This window comes from Solanum verrucosum, unplaced genomic scaffold, assembly GCF_900185275.1.
Source record: "Solanum verrucosum unplaced genomic scaffold, falcon-dt-bn FXZP01000260.1, whole genome shotgun sequence".
Classification (NCBI taxonomy): domain Eukaryota; kingdom Viridiplantae; phylum Streptophyta; class Magnoliopsida; order Solanales; family Solanaceae; genus Solanum; species Solanum verrucosum.
In genome coordinates, this window is record NW_026019972.1 from 454,687 (window position 1) to 469,874 (window position 15,188).

At 35.3% G+C, this 15,188-nt stretch overlaps 2 protein-coding genes across 2 annotated transcripts; both read left to right on the forward strand.

The window, feature by feature from the left end:
• Positions 1-2,244: 2,244 nt before the first annotated feature.
• On the forward strand, positions 2,245-4,746 carry LOC125817212 (uncharacterized). The gene is made up of 2 exons (XM_049496761.1): positions 2,245-2,500; positions 3,929-4,746. The coding sequence occupies exons 1-2, from the start codon at positions 2,245-2,247 to the stop codon at positions 4,744-4,746; spliced, it is 1,074 nt and encodes a 357-aa protein (XP_049352718.1).
• Positions 4,747-11,100: 6,354 nt separating this feature from the next.
• Positions 11,101-15,188, forward strand: LOC125817200 (protein OVEREXPRESSOR OF CATIONIC PEROXIDASE 3). Its single transcript, XM_049496748.1, has 4 exons — positions 11,101-11,352; positions 12,301-12,675; positions 13,218-13,523; positions 14,851-15,188. Exons 1-4 carry the CDS (start codon positions 11,161-11,163, stop codon positions 14,986-14,988), a joined length of 1,011 nt encoding a protein of 336 aa, XP_049352705.1. The 5' UTR covers positions 11,101-11,160; the 3' UTR covers positions 14,989-15,188.

The window sequence follows — 15,188 nt, forward strand, 5'->3', positions numbered from 1 at the left end:
TCCCATAATTTTTTCCCCATAACATATAAAAGGGTGAATATGGGTCCATTCACCTGTCATGTGGACCCTTTACTATTAAAAGGTTTCATAGATGCATTCAAGGTATGGTCACATATGTGTGTTTGGTATCAACTTGCAATTTAATAGTTGCAAGGTTGTTTGCTCAAATATTAAATTAAGAGCATGGTTCCAACTATAAGATTACGTTGATGATGTTGATTTAAATCAGTGTGTTTATGTAGAAATTGTATGCCTTTAGTTATAGCTAAATAATTGATTATGAGAACAAAACTCTCAAATAAAATTTGAGAGATGAGTTTATTTAACATGTAACAACATAGGTATACATTAAGTCAACAAGAACCCCCCCCCCCCCCCCCTCCTCCCCTAAATGACAATTGATTTAGGATCAACAGTTAAATAATTTTTATCTAAAAATTTACATGTGTTGTATTTGATTTAGTTGCTCCACCACGCACAAAAATAGATCCCCCAAATGAGGTTTGGGGTAAATATTAGAATTCCTAACATTAGGCGGAGAGATGATTAGTAATTAAAAACTATAGGAAAAAATTTATCTAGATCCTCGTTTAAAAAAAAAAATGGACTTGAAGTTTAAGGGATTATTCATTTGCAAAATGTTGCAAATCAGTTGTCGGATGTATTTGATGACCCTATATCTTAATTAAGTTGTAAGTGCTCCAATAAAAGGTCCTTGAAGGGCACGTCTAAAGCGAGATAAACTCATCGGTTCCAAACATAAAACTCCTTGAGGAATGAGAGGAGCAAATAATCAAGATGGTCTTGATATTGATAATGATGCAAGTGCTTTAAAAGTGCACCATGATATGACATTTCATAAAATATTTAAAAAGGCTCATGTATTTGAAAAATAAGAGGTCTCGATAAGTAGTGTGGTATTAAAATCTATATCAAATAATCGTCGATGCTATCTTAGATATAATGTAGTTCTCAACATTATTAATTGTAAAAAGAATCTTGATTTTAAATCTATCGAATAGTGTGGAAAGATAGATCATCGGCTAAATGAAGTACACAATTCAAGTATATTTTATCCACTTGAAAAAATGATGTTGTGGACTTATAGTATATAATCAAGATATAACATTAGTGGAGTACAAATGAATTATTGTGGCGAAGTATAACCGTAAGATTTAAAGTACGGCTTGTGTCTAGGACATAAAGAGTTTTCGCAAAATTTCGGAAGCAACACCTTTTAAAAGCTCTTTTATTTTTTTTCGACTCATTGTACTCTTCATTTCTTAACAATTCAATTAGCAACATTCTAAGTCATCAATCATGTGTTATATACTATTTAACATTCAGAACAATAAAGAATAAAAAAAATCAATCTTTGAATAACCGAAGTTCTAATATTGAATAATTGTTCAAACAACTAATGTAATAGTGGAACAATTTATATTGTTGTTGAAAGAAATAATTAGATGCTTAAAGACATAATTAGGAGTATTTTCCTCCATAGATTCCAGTGTGTCAGGTGGATGGGGAGTTTTCTCTGGTAGAGTGTTGCTCGTTGGTCATTCTCTCCGGAGGGATCTGTTCTAGAGAGAGAGAGAATCATATTTTATCTCAACATATCAATTCTCCACCTATTCAAACTTTATTTTTAAATATAACATAATTTTCTCTCTCTTATCTATTTCAAATTATTAGAAATAAGATTTAATAAAGTTTCGATGGGTACTCTTGTGAAAACTAAGGTAAAAATAGGAAATCACACACAAAAGATAATTTATGAAGGGGAGACACTATGTGTATTAGGTGCGACAAAATTGGCATACAATCTAAGCTTGCACAACAAAATAGATTACTCAGCCACAAAAAACACCAAGAAAGAAACTCGGCAAACAGTAATCTATCCAAAAAGGAGAAACAACCACAAAGCTAAACAGGAAAGAACAAAACAAGCAAGGGCCACATAATAGACAACAACTCACATAAAAACTTCCAATGTATCTTCTGGTAAGTTTACTGAAATTTCTGCAAAAATTATCCATCCCAATACATCTCTTTTTAATATTAACATCTCTAATGGTGTAATTGAGGGGTTTAATAGGGGGAAGCGTAAACAACCCGAAGGAATTGAACGGAGGAACAAAATGAATCCCAGAACCACCAAGGGAACAACAAGCGGCACGAAACAAGACACCAACAAACATGGACCCACTCCATTAATGAGCGCGCATCAAAATTTGACGAACGATGGAAGGAAAAAGAGATGGGAGAAGTGAGCGCGCATCAAAATTTGACGAACGATGGAAGGAAAAAGAGATGGGAGAAGTGACAAGACCCATTCCTAACTCAGTTAATAAGATAGTACCCACCAAAGAGACTACACCTAAACTCTCTCTCCTCTCCTTAAGAGGAAATGCTCTCCTAGCCGTGGGAGTGACTCTTGTCAACACTTCCATCGATGCATTTGCTGATGACACAAAAAGTAATCATCACAATTCTTCAGGTGAAATGACCACGACTATCGTATCAATTAACACCTCCACCAAAATTACTCTTTTTAGTAATAGAGACGAAAGCCACAATGCCCAAAGAATTCCTACCAAAAAAAATACTCCCTCCGTTTCACAAAGATTGATCTGGTTTGACTTGGCACGGAGTTTAATATTAAGGGAAGACTTTTGCCATATCATCACAAATATATATAAACTACAGATTATGCCCTTCAGTGAAGTAAATGAACTTGTGAAAAGAAGAGAAAGTGAATGGATACGTGTTAATACCAAAAAGAAAGTTCAAATACTGTACACAATTATGACATCTCTAGCATGCTGTCTCATTTGCATTAAATGTGTGTCCATTTTTAATTTTCTTTAAGTTTGTCATTTCTCTCTCATAAAATCATTCTTCAATTTTCTTTTTTTAATCTAGTGTCTTATCCAATTCTCTCTTTTTCTTGAAGAGCAAAGCTTATCTTAGTGAAGATTAGCAATGTTAAAAAAAATTCAACAATTACAGGTTGATTTATTTATTTATTTCAACAATTACAGGTTAATTTATTGGTTTTTGTATTCTTTTATATTCTAGATTATTTCTTTTATATTCTTCTTTAAAAAATATTACTCATGATTTCCTAGTCTACATAGCCTCCAACAATGATTAAAGATTTCGGAGGGTAAATTTTCGTTTCCCTCCATGGAGCCAAATAATTTTGCTAAATATTTTAAATTTATTGATAATAAGGTTATGTATTTATAGTGATGCTGAGATTTTTTACCCTTTGTACATACAGCTCCTACCTGCAACTAAATCTGCTTCTATATCCTCCTCTTATCTTAGGGGGTTGAAAAAGTATCTAAAAATATCAAATTTAGATATTTGTACCCTGTCGAAGTAAGGAACCATGGCATATATGTTTGGAATAGATTCCATACAATGAACTCACAATTAAATCCAACTACAGTAAACTCAAGACTATATTGCAAGGATCGTCAAGCTATTGGTGAATGGCTTTTGAAAGAAAGCAAAGCAGGGCGTCTTCGATATGGGTCTGTAAAGCAAGCTGCAAAGTTATTTCACACTTCGGAAAGTACGATCAAACGAATTTGGAGAAAAACAAGATTATCTCTTGATAATGGAACTACATTAAATCTTTCACCGAGACTTGTTGGTACAGTTAGGAGAAAATGAATTCAAATCGATTTTAATCGAATAAAAGAAATTCCTCTTTATCGTCGAACAAATATTCGATCTTTAGCATATGCGGTCAACGTGTCAACATCAACTCTTTTTCGACGTATCAAAGAAGGTGCTATAAGGGCGCACACAAATGCTATAAAGCCTCATCTGACAGAGAATAATAAAAAGGTAAGGGTTCAATTTTGTTTATCAATGCTTGATCCGGATACTCTTCATTCGAATCCAAAATTTTCAGATATGTTCAATTATGTTCACATAGATGAAAAATGGTTTCTTCTATCAAAGAAATGTGAACGGTACTATCTCCTCCCAGAAGAACTAGAGTCTAATCCATATAGATCATGTAAAAGTAAGAACTTCATCACCAAAGTTATGTTCATGGCTGCTGTTGCACGTCCTAGATTTGATCAAAATGGAGTTGAATTGTTCTCAGGAAAAATAGGGATCTTTCCTTTTGTGGTCAAGGAGTCAGCCAAGCGGAATAGCAAAAATCGAGCTGCAGGAACTTTGGAAACAAAATCTATTTTATCTGTGACTAAAGATATCACAAGGGATTACTTGATCGAAAAAGTTCTTCCAGCAATTAGATCAAAATGGCCAATTTCAGAGTCAAATACTCCCATTTTCATCCAACAAGATAACGCAAGACCTCATATTGATATAAACGATATGGAATTTAACGAAGCTGCTCGAGAAGGTGGATTTGATATCAGACTTTGCTTTCAGCCTCCTAATAGCCCGGATTTAAATGTTTTAGATCTTGGATTCTTTAGAGCCATTCAATCTCTTCAATATCAAAAGGCTCCTTTAACCATTGATGAGTTGATAAATGCAGTTGAAACATCTTTTAACGAAATGAAATGGGAGCGACTCAATCACGTGTTTCTAACTTTGCAAGCTTGCATGATTGAAGTGATGAAAGCTAAAGGAGGGAACAACTATAAAGTGCCACACATGATGAAAGAAAGATTAGAACGAGAAGGAAATCTTCCGATTCAACTTTCTTGTGATATTGACATTGTCAATGAAGCTAATGCTCTGCTTCAAGTGTGATATGAAATATATGTATGTCAATCCTAATAGGAGTTGGTGCGGCCTCTTTTTTGGTATAAGATCATATATGTAGATGATCTTTTTTTTGTATAAGCTCCTACATGGCTGGCCTTTTTTATCTTATTTTATGTAAATTTCTACATCTAAAATTAATGTAATTTTATCTCTCAATTGAAGAGATTAATGTACACAAAGAAATTATTCATATTATGAGTGTTTTTAAATTTGATGGTCTCAACTAAGCCTTTTGATAATTCAATAGTGATATGCACTTGAATATTCCTATGATGGTGTTAATAAGAAAATTTCTTTGTTGAAAAATTATGAATTGGTACTATCCTAAGTATTGCACTAGAAAAAAAATGAAAAAGACAAAAAATTAGGAAAGAATAAAATAGAAAGAAGAAGTTAAAAGTGGCAAAGTTAACAATTTAATTGGTTGTACTTTTAAATGATTTCCGTATTTTCCATCCAATAAAAAATATTAATCTGACATGTTTTTATATCAGTGGGTCCATGCTTAGTGAATTTTTAAATTGATGGTAAGGGTATTATTGGAATCATAAAATTTAGGTGTTGCCATAAAAGGAAATGGATCATTTATTTTGAAACAGACTAAAAAGGAAAGGAGGTCAATCTTTTTGAAACGGAGGGAGTATAAAATATGAACAACACAAATAATCTCTACTGATGTTCATTTCAGCATCAGCACATGCGGACCATGTTCCGAAATCATGGCTAGAACTTGCCCTCCAAGGGAGATCGATAACAGTAACGATCTTCATTAGACAAAAACCAGTGACAATTATAATGAAAGATCCCAGATACCCTAGCGCAGATTGTAGGAGAGGGAATAAACTTAGCACTAAATGGTTTTGGACAACACCTATAGACCCAAGCCCTACTCCAAACATAGTTAATAGGCAACTATAGCCAAATGTCAACCTTCGAGAGAAGCTCACTCATGGGCCAAGTGCAAATCCAGATTCCTTTCTTTTCGCAACCCACCACCATTCCAGATGTGACGAACCCTACATTCATCCAAATGAATCTGGTGGGTATGACGAAAGCACTACCACACTCAATCGTGGTAGAAAATGCAAGAAGTGAAACTTTATAGAAACCATAAAGCAGTCCAACAATGATATGGAGTAGCTACTCTATGCCTTGGGGGGGGGGGGAACGAATATTTGGCATCTAGAGAAGTTTTCTCAGAAAAGTTCATAGAGCCCTTCAGCGAAGCTATTTTAGTGTATTGTCTACCAGAAATGAGAAAGGTGATGTTTAACTTGAGGAATGAAGTGCGGCAAATCACACTAGTAGTTGCCTTGAACCCAATGGATATTTGCAGGAACCTATCTCAATTGGAGAAAGAGAAGGCTCTGATGGTAACACCTCCAACTACACTAGAGCAAATGATGAACTTCATATATGAAATGCAAGATGATGCAAATAACATTACTTTCAAGAGGCACATTAGGGAACTGGTCAAAACTCACAAACATGTGATGATCGTTCTCCTGGAAACAAAGAGAAGGAACATGGAAGAAGTACAGAGGATTTGGGCTATTAAGCTCACATTCAATTTGCTTCTAAAGGACTTTCTTAAGGCATCGCGATTATGTGGAAATAATATCTCCTAAAGTTGGATAGTATGATTGTGACTCCTCAAGGCATCCATGTAATGGTCAAGGTAAACCCTAAGCAGAATCCTTGGCCTTTTTTCTATTTTTACACCAGTAATGACTTCAATAGACGATCCACTTTGTGGGATAGTCTCATAAGACTATCCCGAAACTGTAGTGGAGCTTGGATTATTGGAGGAGATTTCAATGAAATTCTCTAAGCTAGGGATAAGTATGGGGGCAAAAATATCAACAATAATCGTGCTAACCTCCTATGACATTGTTTTAACCAATGTAGCATGATTGATTTAGGGTACAAAGATAGCAAGTACACTTGGACTATTAAGAGATATAGCAATAAAAAGAAACTTATGGTACATGATTGATTTAGGCTTGACAGGTGTTTGAAAAATAACCACTGGATTTTGCAATACCCTTATTCTAGCATTATTTATCTTCCTAGAACCCATTCTGATCATTGTCCTCTCCAAGTCATGTTAGATTCCAAAAGGCCCAATCTAGGGACTAGGGCCATTAGAATGGTTAAAAACTGCTTTGATCCACTTGATTCCCTGGCTCAAGCCATTTCCTCCTTTTAAAATGAAAGCATTATCCGGGACAAAACCTTTTTTGGCAACATCTTTCAAAAAATGAGGAAAGTCCTTACTAGATTAGATAACATTCAGAATATCTTCATTACCTTCACAACTCTTTCCTCCATAATCTTAAAGTTGATTTGATCACTGAGTATGATTATTTGCTTAGACATGAGGAGGATTTCTAAAGGTTCAAGTCTAGATTAACTGTCTCACGGAAGGCGATACCAACTTCAAGTTTTTCCATACCAGCACCATTAATAGGAGAAGAAGGAACTATACCATGCTCTTCAAGGATGAGGTTGGTAAAGAGTACCATAAGGAAGAAGAAATCAAGAATCTGACCAAAACCTTCCTCACCAACCTCTATGCCACTAATCACAAAGCCTTTAGAAGAGGAAGTCCTACTGTGATCCACCATAACCCCTTCTAAGACAACCAAACTAAGGACATCTTGGACAGTCCCCTTGAGGACAAGGAAATCTAGAAGGCTTTAATTCTTTTAAACCCCTCAAATCCCCTACCTTGTCAACCATCTTATGTTCTACCAGAAGTATTGGGAGTTTGTGGGGGATAAAAGCACTATATTTTGTAAAGAAACTTTCAACATCTTCCTTATAGACTTCGCAATGAACAAAACTCTCATATGATTCATTCCCAAGTGTAAGAATGTAGTAACCCTTAAGAACTTCAGAATAATAGGGTTGTATAATACCAGCTACAAGATCATCACTATGATAATTGCCAACAGATTGAAGGCTCACCTCACGCACATCATTGGCCCTAGTCAATCAAGTTTCCTTCATAGAAGGAGAGCCTCTGACAATGTCATTTTTATGCAAGAGTACATGAACCACTTTAGGAGAATGAAAGGGAAAAAGGCTAATATGATTCTAAAAATTTATCTTGAAAAATCCTTTGACAAACTTGAATGGTCTTTCATCCATAACTCCTTTTTGATTACTTCAATTTCCCTCCTAAGCTATCCAAGTTGATCATGTCATGTATCACCACTTCCTCCATCTCCATCATTGTCAATGGCTCAACCACTGGCTACTTCACCCCTTCTAGAGGCATTAGATAGGGTGACCCTATCTCTCTTTACATCTTTATCATATGCATGCAAAGAATTTCCAGGAGCATAGATGAAGTTGTGAGGGACAAAACTTAGAACCATATTAGCATCTCCATGGTAGGGCCCAAGATATCTCATATTTTCTTTGTTGATGATCTTATTATCTTCAGGAGGGCTGATGCCAAAAACTATAACATTGTTAACAAGATCCTGGAAGACTTCTATAAGGCATCTAGACAAAATCTCAACCTTTCTAAATATAAGGTTTTCTCCTCTAGTAATGTTGGGAATGATACTAGTGAAACTTGCTCCAGTATGATCAACACCCAAGCCACTAACTCTTTCGGGAAATATTTAGGGTTCCCCATTTCCATGCAAAACCCATCCATAGTGACTTCCAATTCATAATTGATAACATGCATGCAAAGCTGGCTGGATGGAAAACTAAATTTCTTAACATGTTGTGAAGAATAGTCTTGGCAAAAGCCTCTATAGCCAGCATTCCTTCTAATGTTATGCAATATACTAACATGCCCAACAAAACAACTAAAGTGATTGATATAACCCAAATAAATTTCATTTGGGGAACTAGTGCTACAAAAATCCATCTTATTGGTTAGGAAACTATCACTAAGCCTAAGCAAGATGGGGGGACTTAGGTTCCAAAAGAGTACAATTAAGAGCAAAACTATTCATGTAGAACTGGCTTAGAGAATGTACAAAAATCCCAAGGTACTCTGGACAAGAATCATGTACTACAAATATTGTCATAATAAATTACCCACCAGGGAAAAAGCCATTGAATAAAAAACATGGCAATGCATTAGGCAATGCTAGGACATTTATTGTAAAAGAAATAAAGTCAGGTTTTTCGAAGACAAATGGATTTCAAACTACGGAATCATAATGGAATAATTTTGTGGACCATTGAGTGAACAAGACCATGAAACAAAAGTCAGCTTCTTAGTTTCAAATGACAAATGGAACTAGAAAAGTTGGATACCATCCTTACATATGAGCTATCCAACATAGTCATTGATAGTTTACTCTCAAGCATCAATATCATGGAGGACCATCTCATTTGGGACATCACCAAAGATGACAACTACACTACCAAGAGTGCTTATCACTTTATTGATCACCATTTGGACAAAAAAGAGGAGACTTTCCACACAAATTTCTCCTGGATTTTGAAAATAAAGGCTCCTAACAATATCAAGGCTTTCATTTGGCTATTCTCACATTGCAGACTACCTATTAGTCAACACCTCAGTAGCATTGGCCTAAACATAGACCATTTATGCAAATTTTGTGAAAGGAATCTTGAAAATATGAAGTATATCTTCTTCCATTGCAATTGGGCTACTACATACTGGACGAACGTGACAAACCACAGTACCAATATAACAAGCATAAATTCTACAATGTTGAACACTAGTAGCTGGCATATCACCTCGAAGCACCTAAAAAGGAAGCCTTTCAACAAATGGATCTCTTAGGATACTGTCATCCCTTTCAGACTTCGGAACATCTGGATCAGTAGGAATGAAATTATCTTCAATAGTAAGAAAAAGCAAATCCCGATAGATCGTGCTATTGCTTAGGTAATTATTTCACTTCCTAGACCTAACGGTAGCTAAGGCAACATCCACAAGAATCCTCATTCATATTCGATGTCATCCTCTAGTTAAGAACACTTACAAACTCAACACTGATGGGGCTGCCCCAACCAAACCTGGCCAAGGAGGAATTGGGGGCGTGATCAGGGACCATAACTGCAATTGAATTACTGGCTTCTTGAAAATATGCTTGCACATAACTGTGGTGCAAGCTGAAAGACTAACCATCATGTATGGATTGAGACTCGTTGTTAGCAGAAATCTCAAGCCACTTGAGATAAACTCTGATTAAGCAATATCAATGCTTAATAATGACTACACACTTCTTAATAATGTTATTTCGAAATGTAGGTACTTGATGAAGGAACCAGGTATCACAACCATCAAGCACGTGTACATGGAGGAGAATAGAGTGACAGACGAGCTGGCTAATGAGGGAGAAAGGTGACTCTTTTTGGAAGAAACGACATTTTTGGATGTTTCCCCAGTGTATGCTATAGAAGTTGTGCAAGCAGACACTCTTGGAACTACTTTTATTAGGAGAATCAAGCCATGTAATATTAACAATGTAGGCCATCAAATGACATCTGATCATGTAATGGGTACATCCCAAAACAATATATCCTTACCACCATGAAATTAATATAATATCTCTTATTTACCAAAAATTTTTAAAAAGGATGTGTTGAGATAGAATATAGATCTGTTTATGTTGGTGAGGGAAGGGAGAAGAAAATATATATTTTCAAACTCCAACTTCTAAATATTAATAATAATTTGACGACTCTAACTTAATTAATACTCCCTTTTTCTCATACTAATTGATCACTTTCCTTTTTACACACATATTAAGAAATAATAAATAAAAAGATAATTTTATTAATTCATCTTTTGAAAAACATGTTGGAAATTTTACAAACAAATGTGAACACTTTCAAAAAGAATTAATTACAAGAGTAATACAATAAAAATCTAATTAATGTTTTCTTGATTTAGTAAGATAAACAACAAATATGGACAACTATTTTTAGTAGCATAATCAACTAATATGAGACGGAAGGATTGTATATTAAATACTACTTCCGTCCACTTTTAATTGTGATAGTTTCCTTTTTAGAGTCAAACTATAAAAATTTTGACTAACATTTTACGATATATTTTTTCATCATATTGATATGCAAAACAATTGCAATTTATAGTACTTTTCGTATAGTTTTTTAATATCTAAATTTTTTGTTTGAAATATCGAATTAATGTAATCTGATTTAACTTTGAGAATTAGTCAAATTGACTTTCGAAAAGCGTAACATGACAAATAAAAATGGACGGAGGAGGGAGTAGAAAAAAATTAAGTGGAGCCCACTTATGAGTTTTATTGAATTGATAAATATTTAAAAGTTGTTCTGAACTAAGTAATTTATCTCTTCCATCATTACCTTGTTTAAACCCTTTGAATAGAATTCAGATAGGGCTTGAAGAAGGTTTTGAGAAAGTAGAGAATGGCGTCTGCTTCCACAACTCTGGGCATTTCCATTAGACTTGGATGTTCCAGCAATGAACATCTCCTTTTGGGTCAGCCCAGAAGTAGAACTAACATTGCCTTGCCATTTCATTCTTCTTCCTCTCGTCTTGTTACTTTCTCTCGCCGTCGAAACAATTCTGCTATCACTTCTTCCAACAAAAAGAAAAAGGTACTACCTTTGTAAATAACCAGTTTTCTCTCCAATTTATTTTGATATTTAAAGGGGTAGATGCTATTCTTTTAGATTATCTTGTGGGTGGGAAGGAGGAAAAATTGAAGAGGGGCAAGAACGAAAATGCCTTTACTAGGGATTAGAGCATATGAGCAGTACATACACATGAAGAATTTAGGGTAGTTCCTTTTTAGAATTGTTTTTTCATAAAGAATGTATCAAATATTAAGTGAGAATTGAAAAGAGATTGAAGTTTATTAAAGTTTTCTACTCTGGTAGTATGCTAAAAGTTTGAGTTTAAATTTTATTTCCTACTGATTCCCTTCCCATGGTCACCATTGAGCAGTTTTCTTGTGTTTTCTGATATAGGTTGTTGTTTATGGATTTATTATTTACTTGAATCATTAGAAACTTTAATGTGCTTGTATGTGTAAGTACGTTATGCTTCGCAAACATATGCTAAGGGATGATTGATGGTGGTGCCCCTGGTGTCCTAGACACGAGCAATTCTGATTTATATGATTGTTTTAGGTAGTACCAAGTTAATACCTATCATGAAAAATGTTCCAAGCCAATATCATAGTTCTTCATGTGTCATAGTGTTGTAGTTGAATAGAGCAAAGGAAAAGCATCATAATCGCCGTGACTTTTTGTTTATGTTTAGCATCTTAAGGAAATTGCACCTTGTAGGCTTGTAGGAAATATTATATGGGTAGGGTTGGAAAGATGGCACAACCCTACGCAAATCAGAGATCTTTCACTTGAATATTCAAACTATTTTCCTCGACTAGAAGTTTTTTAGAAACATATCTTTGTTTTGCTTTCTTACACATACTTGCTCATGAACTTTGATATCATCAACCTCTTCTTTACAGCTGAATTATTGTATTACACACCTTTTACTATTGCTTGCTAAACCCGAGGCTCTGTTTGCTTCCTGTTTAGAGTTCACCTAGGAAAGATACGGAGCAAGTTGATGATATAGATGAAGATGCTTTTGAGGCACTCTTTCAGCTGCTGGAAGAAGATCTGAAAAATGATGAGCTATCCTTGGACGATGATGATATAACTGAGGAGGACCTCGCGAAGCTTGAACGTGAATTGGAGGAAGCACTGAAGGATGATGAACTACTAGGAGAAATTGACTCAATTGCCAATGAGAACATTGAAAGTAGTATGGCTGAAGATGAAGAAGCAGTAGCAGAAGATGCCAATGAAGATGATGAAGATGAAGAAGATGAAGATATGCTAGTGAAATTGAAAAATTGGCAACTTAAGAAACTGGCATATGCCTTGAGAAAGGGACGGCGTAAGTTAAATGTAAGCTGCAATCTTAATTAAGTCTTCTCAAATTCAGATACCGCAATTTTATTACAGCTACTCATTACTCATGAGTTTTAAGGCCACTTTGGTTGTACTCTGGCTCTTCGCGCATTCCAGCATTAAGCATATGGTACTATGAACATTTGTGCTATCTATCCATGTGTCTAAAGTTTTCAAATGCTTGGGCAAAATTTACCTTTGCTAATCTCATCTTTCCTATATATTTTCATTCTTCAGATTCCATCGTTTTTGTAGCATATAGCTGGACATCTGCTTTTGGCTTGCATTGTATTCTTGACGTTAATTAGTGAAAACTATACTTATTTACACCGGAAGCTTATTATTGATTATTTTGCATTTGGTATTCAGCTTTCTGCTAGATAAACTCATCATAAGTATAGATTGGAAGTTTCAGAACCTGTAGCAGAATTAGAAGGGCAGAAAAATATGGAACTGCTTCTTCTAACCGCTACTACCTATGTAAAGAGAATATGTCTAGTGGTGATAATTTAGAACTTATATTTACCCTTCCCGTCCAGATAAAAAATCTTGCTGCTGACCTATGCCTTGATAGAGCTGTTGTTCTTGAAATGCTTCGCAATCCTCCACCAAATCTTGTGTTGCTGAGTGCTGCCTTACCTGATGAACCTGTCCCCAGAATGTTAGAGCCTGAAAGCAAACCCCTGGAGACTGTTCCCATCGAGATGAGTGATGCTGCGAAGCCAGATGCTAAGGTGGAAACGCCAGTTCATGTCATGCAAAGTAATTGGTCTGCTCAAAAGAGACTAAAGAAAGTCCAATTGGAAACCCTTGAACAAGTTTATAGACGATCGAAGCGGCCCACTGTGAGTCCCTTTACTTCTCTATTTGTGTTTGATGCCCTTTTAGTCTGTTGGTAAATTTTCATAGCTGAATACAGAACTTCTGCATATTATTGCTTAATTCTGCGCTTGAACAATGGGACTTTGGTGTGAGTAAATAGAAAACTATCCAATCTGAAATATCATCTAGTCTGGGATATGAATATTAGTGACTGAGGCTGACAATGTTGTGTGGTGGCTCTTGCCACCTTGGATCTTAGGGACCAAGTTTAATCTGGGATAAGTGAATCTGCTTTCTTGCTCTCGATATCCAAATCTCAACACATCTGTCCTCTCTGTATGCATTTCCCCTTTTTATCTGTGTTTGTTGTTTTCATGTTTATCTTTTTTCTGCAATTTCCTTATTTCTTCGGGATGAGCATGGATGTGATGAGAATATTAAGACACCTGTTCAGTTTAAAATAAATAAATATTAAGACACCTATTCAGGTTATCTGTTCTACTCTAATATCTTTGTAGTTGGTAGTTGAATAGAAATTGCCAAAAAATTCAGGTGAATTGAGTGATTACTGCAAGCTGTATACCAAAAGTCAGAGATTGAAGATAGTAATAACTTTAGTACTGTGTTGATAAATCTAAGAAATGATGTCCTAGAATGGCAACCCATTGCGATCGGCACCTCTTATTGGTTTATCTATGTGTTCAATCAACTTAAATACCTTTCTTCCCCTCTATTCATGGTTCAAATGCGTCCTAGTTCCCCTATTATTAGGAACCACCAAGTTAAAGTACTTGGATCACATAATTGAACCCTATCATCAAAATCCCAACTTATTTGGGACTGAAGTGTAGTAGTTGTTGTACATAATTGAAGTTATGCTTGTATTACTATTTTCAGTCACCAAATGACTAGTTTTTTTTTTTCTCCATTTAAAAAATTGGAGGTAGGGGAGGGGATTCAATGACTAGTTTGAAGTGGTTGGATGTCAGGGTTCTTCTCGTTTGCTCTGTAAATTGATGATGTTTCTCTTTTTAATGCACAATTGACTGAATTAGTATGTCGTACCTGTTTCTCTTTTACATCCCGTGGTATCATTTATTGATATAACTGGGGATGCTGATGATTTGTTTAGAAAACCCAGTCTGAGTTAGTAGGCACTGCTAAATCATTCTATTATTGCACTTCATGTGCGACTCGTGACTCCTCATATTGATATCTCCAAACTCTACGATTAAATGGATGATATGTGGCTTGCTTGTTGATGTAGTTGCATACAATTGCTAAGTGCTATACCTAGAATGAAACAAAGAACATTGTTATCCTTATACTCTCTTTGTTGTGGCTATGCAGAATGCCATGATTAGCAGCATTGTGCATGTGACAAATGTGCCTCGGAAAAGAGTTCTGAAATGGTTTGAAGACAGACGGTCTGAAGAAGGGGTTCCTGCACATCGACTTCCATATCAACCATCGTCTATATCTGAATAGTACTTTCCTTGTAAATTCCAAGTAATTTCTACATGTGAAACTGGGATACCGTCAGCTTCCTTTGGCTATTTATCTTACTGAAGCTATAACAACAGGAGTAAATAGCAATATCCTCTGTAAAGAAAAGACGGTTATGAACAAAAAGAAATGAACATCTTTATAGCTTTTGTCTGTTCCTATCTTCTTTAGGTCCATTGAGT

Bases quoted from the DNA above. Each gene is read 5' to 3' on its own strand.
- LOC125817200 (XM_049496748.1), top strand. From the start codon at position 11,161: ATGGCGTCTGCTTCCACAACTCTGGGCATTTCCATTAGACTTGGATGT. The intron at 12,676-13,217 runs GTAAGCTGCAAT...CTTCCCGTCCAG, and splicing joins AGGGACGGCGTAAGTTAAAT to ATAAAAAATCTTGCTGCTGA. The intron at 13,524-14,850 runs GTGAGTCCCTTT...GTGGCTATGCAG, and splicing joins GACGATCGAAGCGGCCCACT to AATGCCATGATTAGCAGCAT.
- LOC125817212 (XM_049496761.1), top strand. From the start codon at position 2,245: ATGGAAGGAAAAAGAGATGGGAGAAGTGAGCGCGCATCAAAATTTGAC. The intron at 2,501-3,928 runs GTGAAATGACCA...CAAAATTTTCAG, and splicing joins TAATCATCACAATTCTTCAG to ATATGTTCAATTATGTTCAC.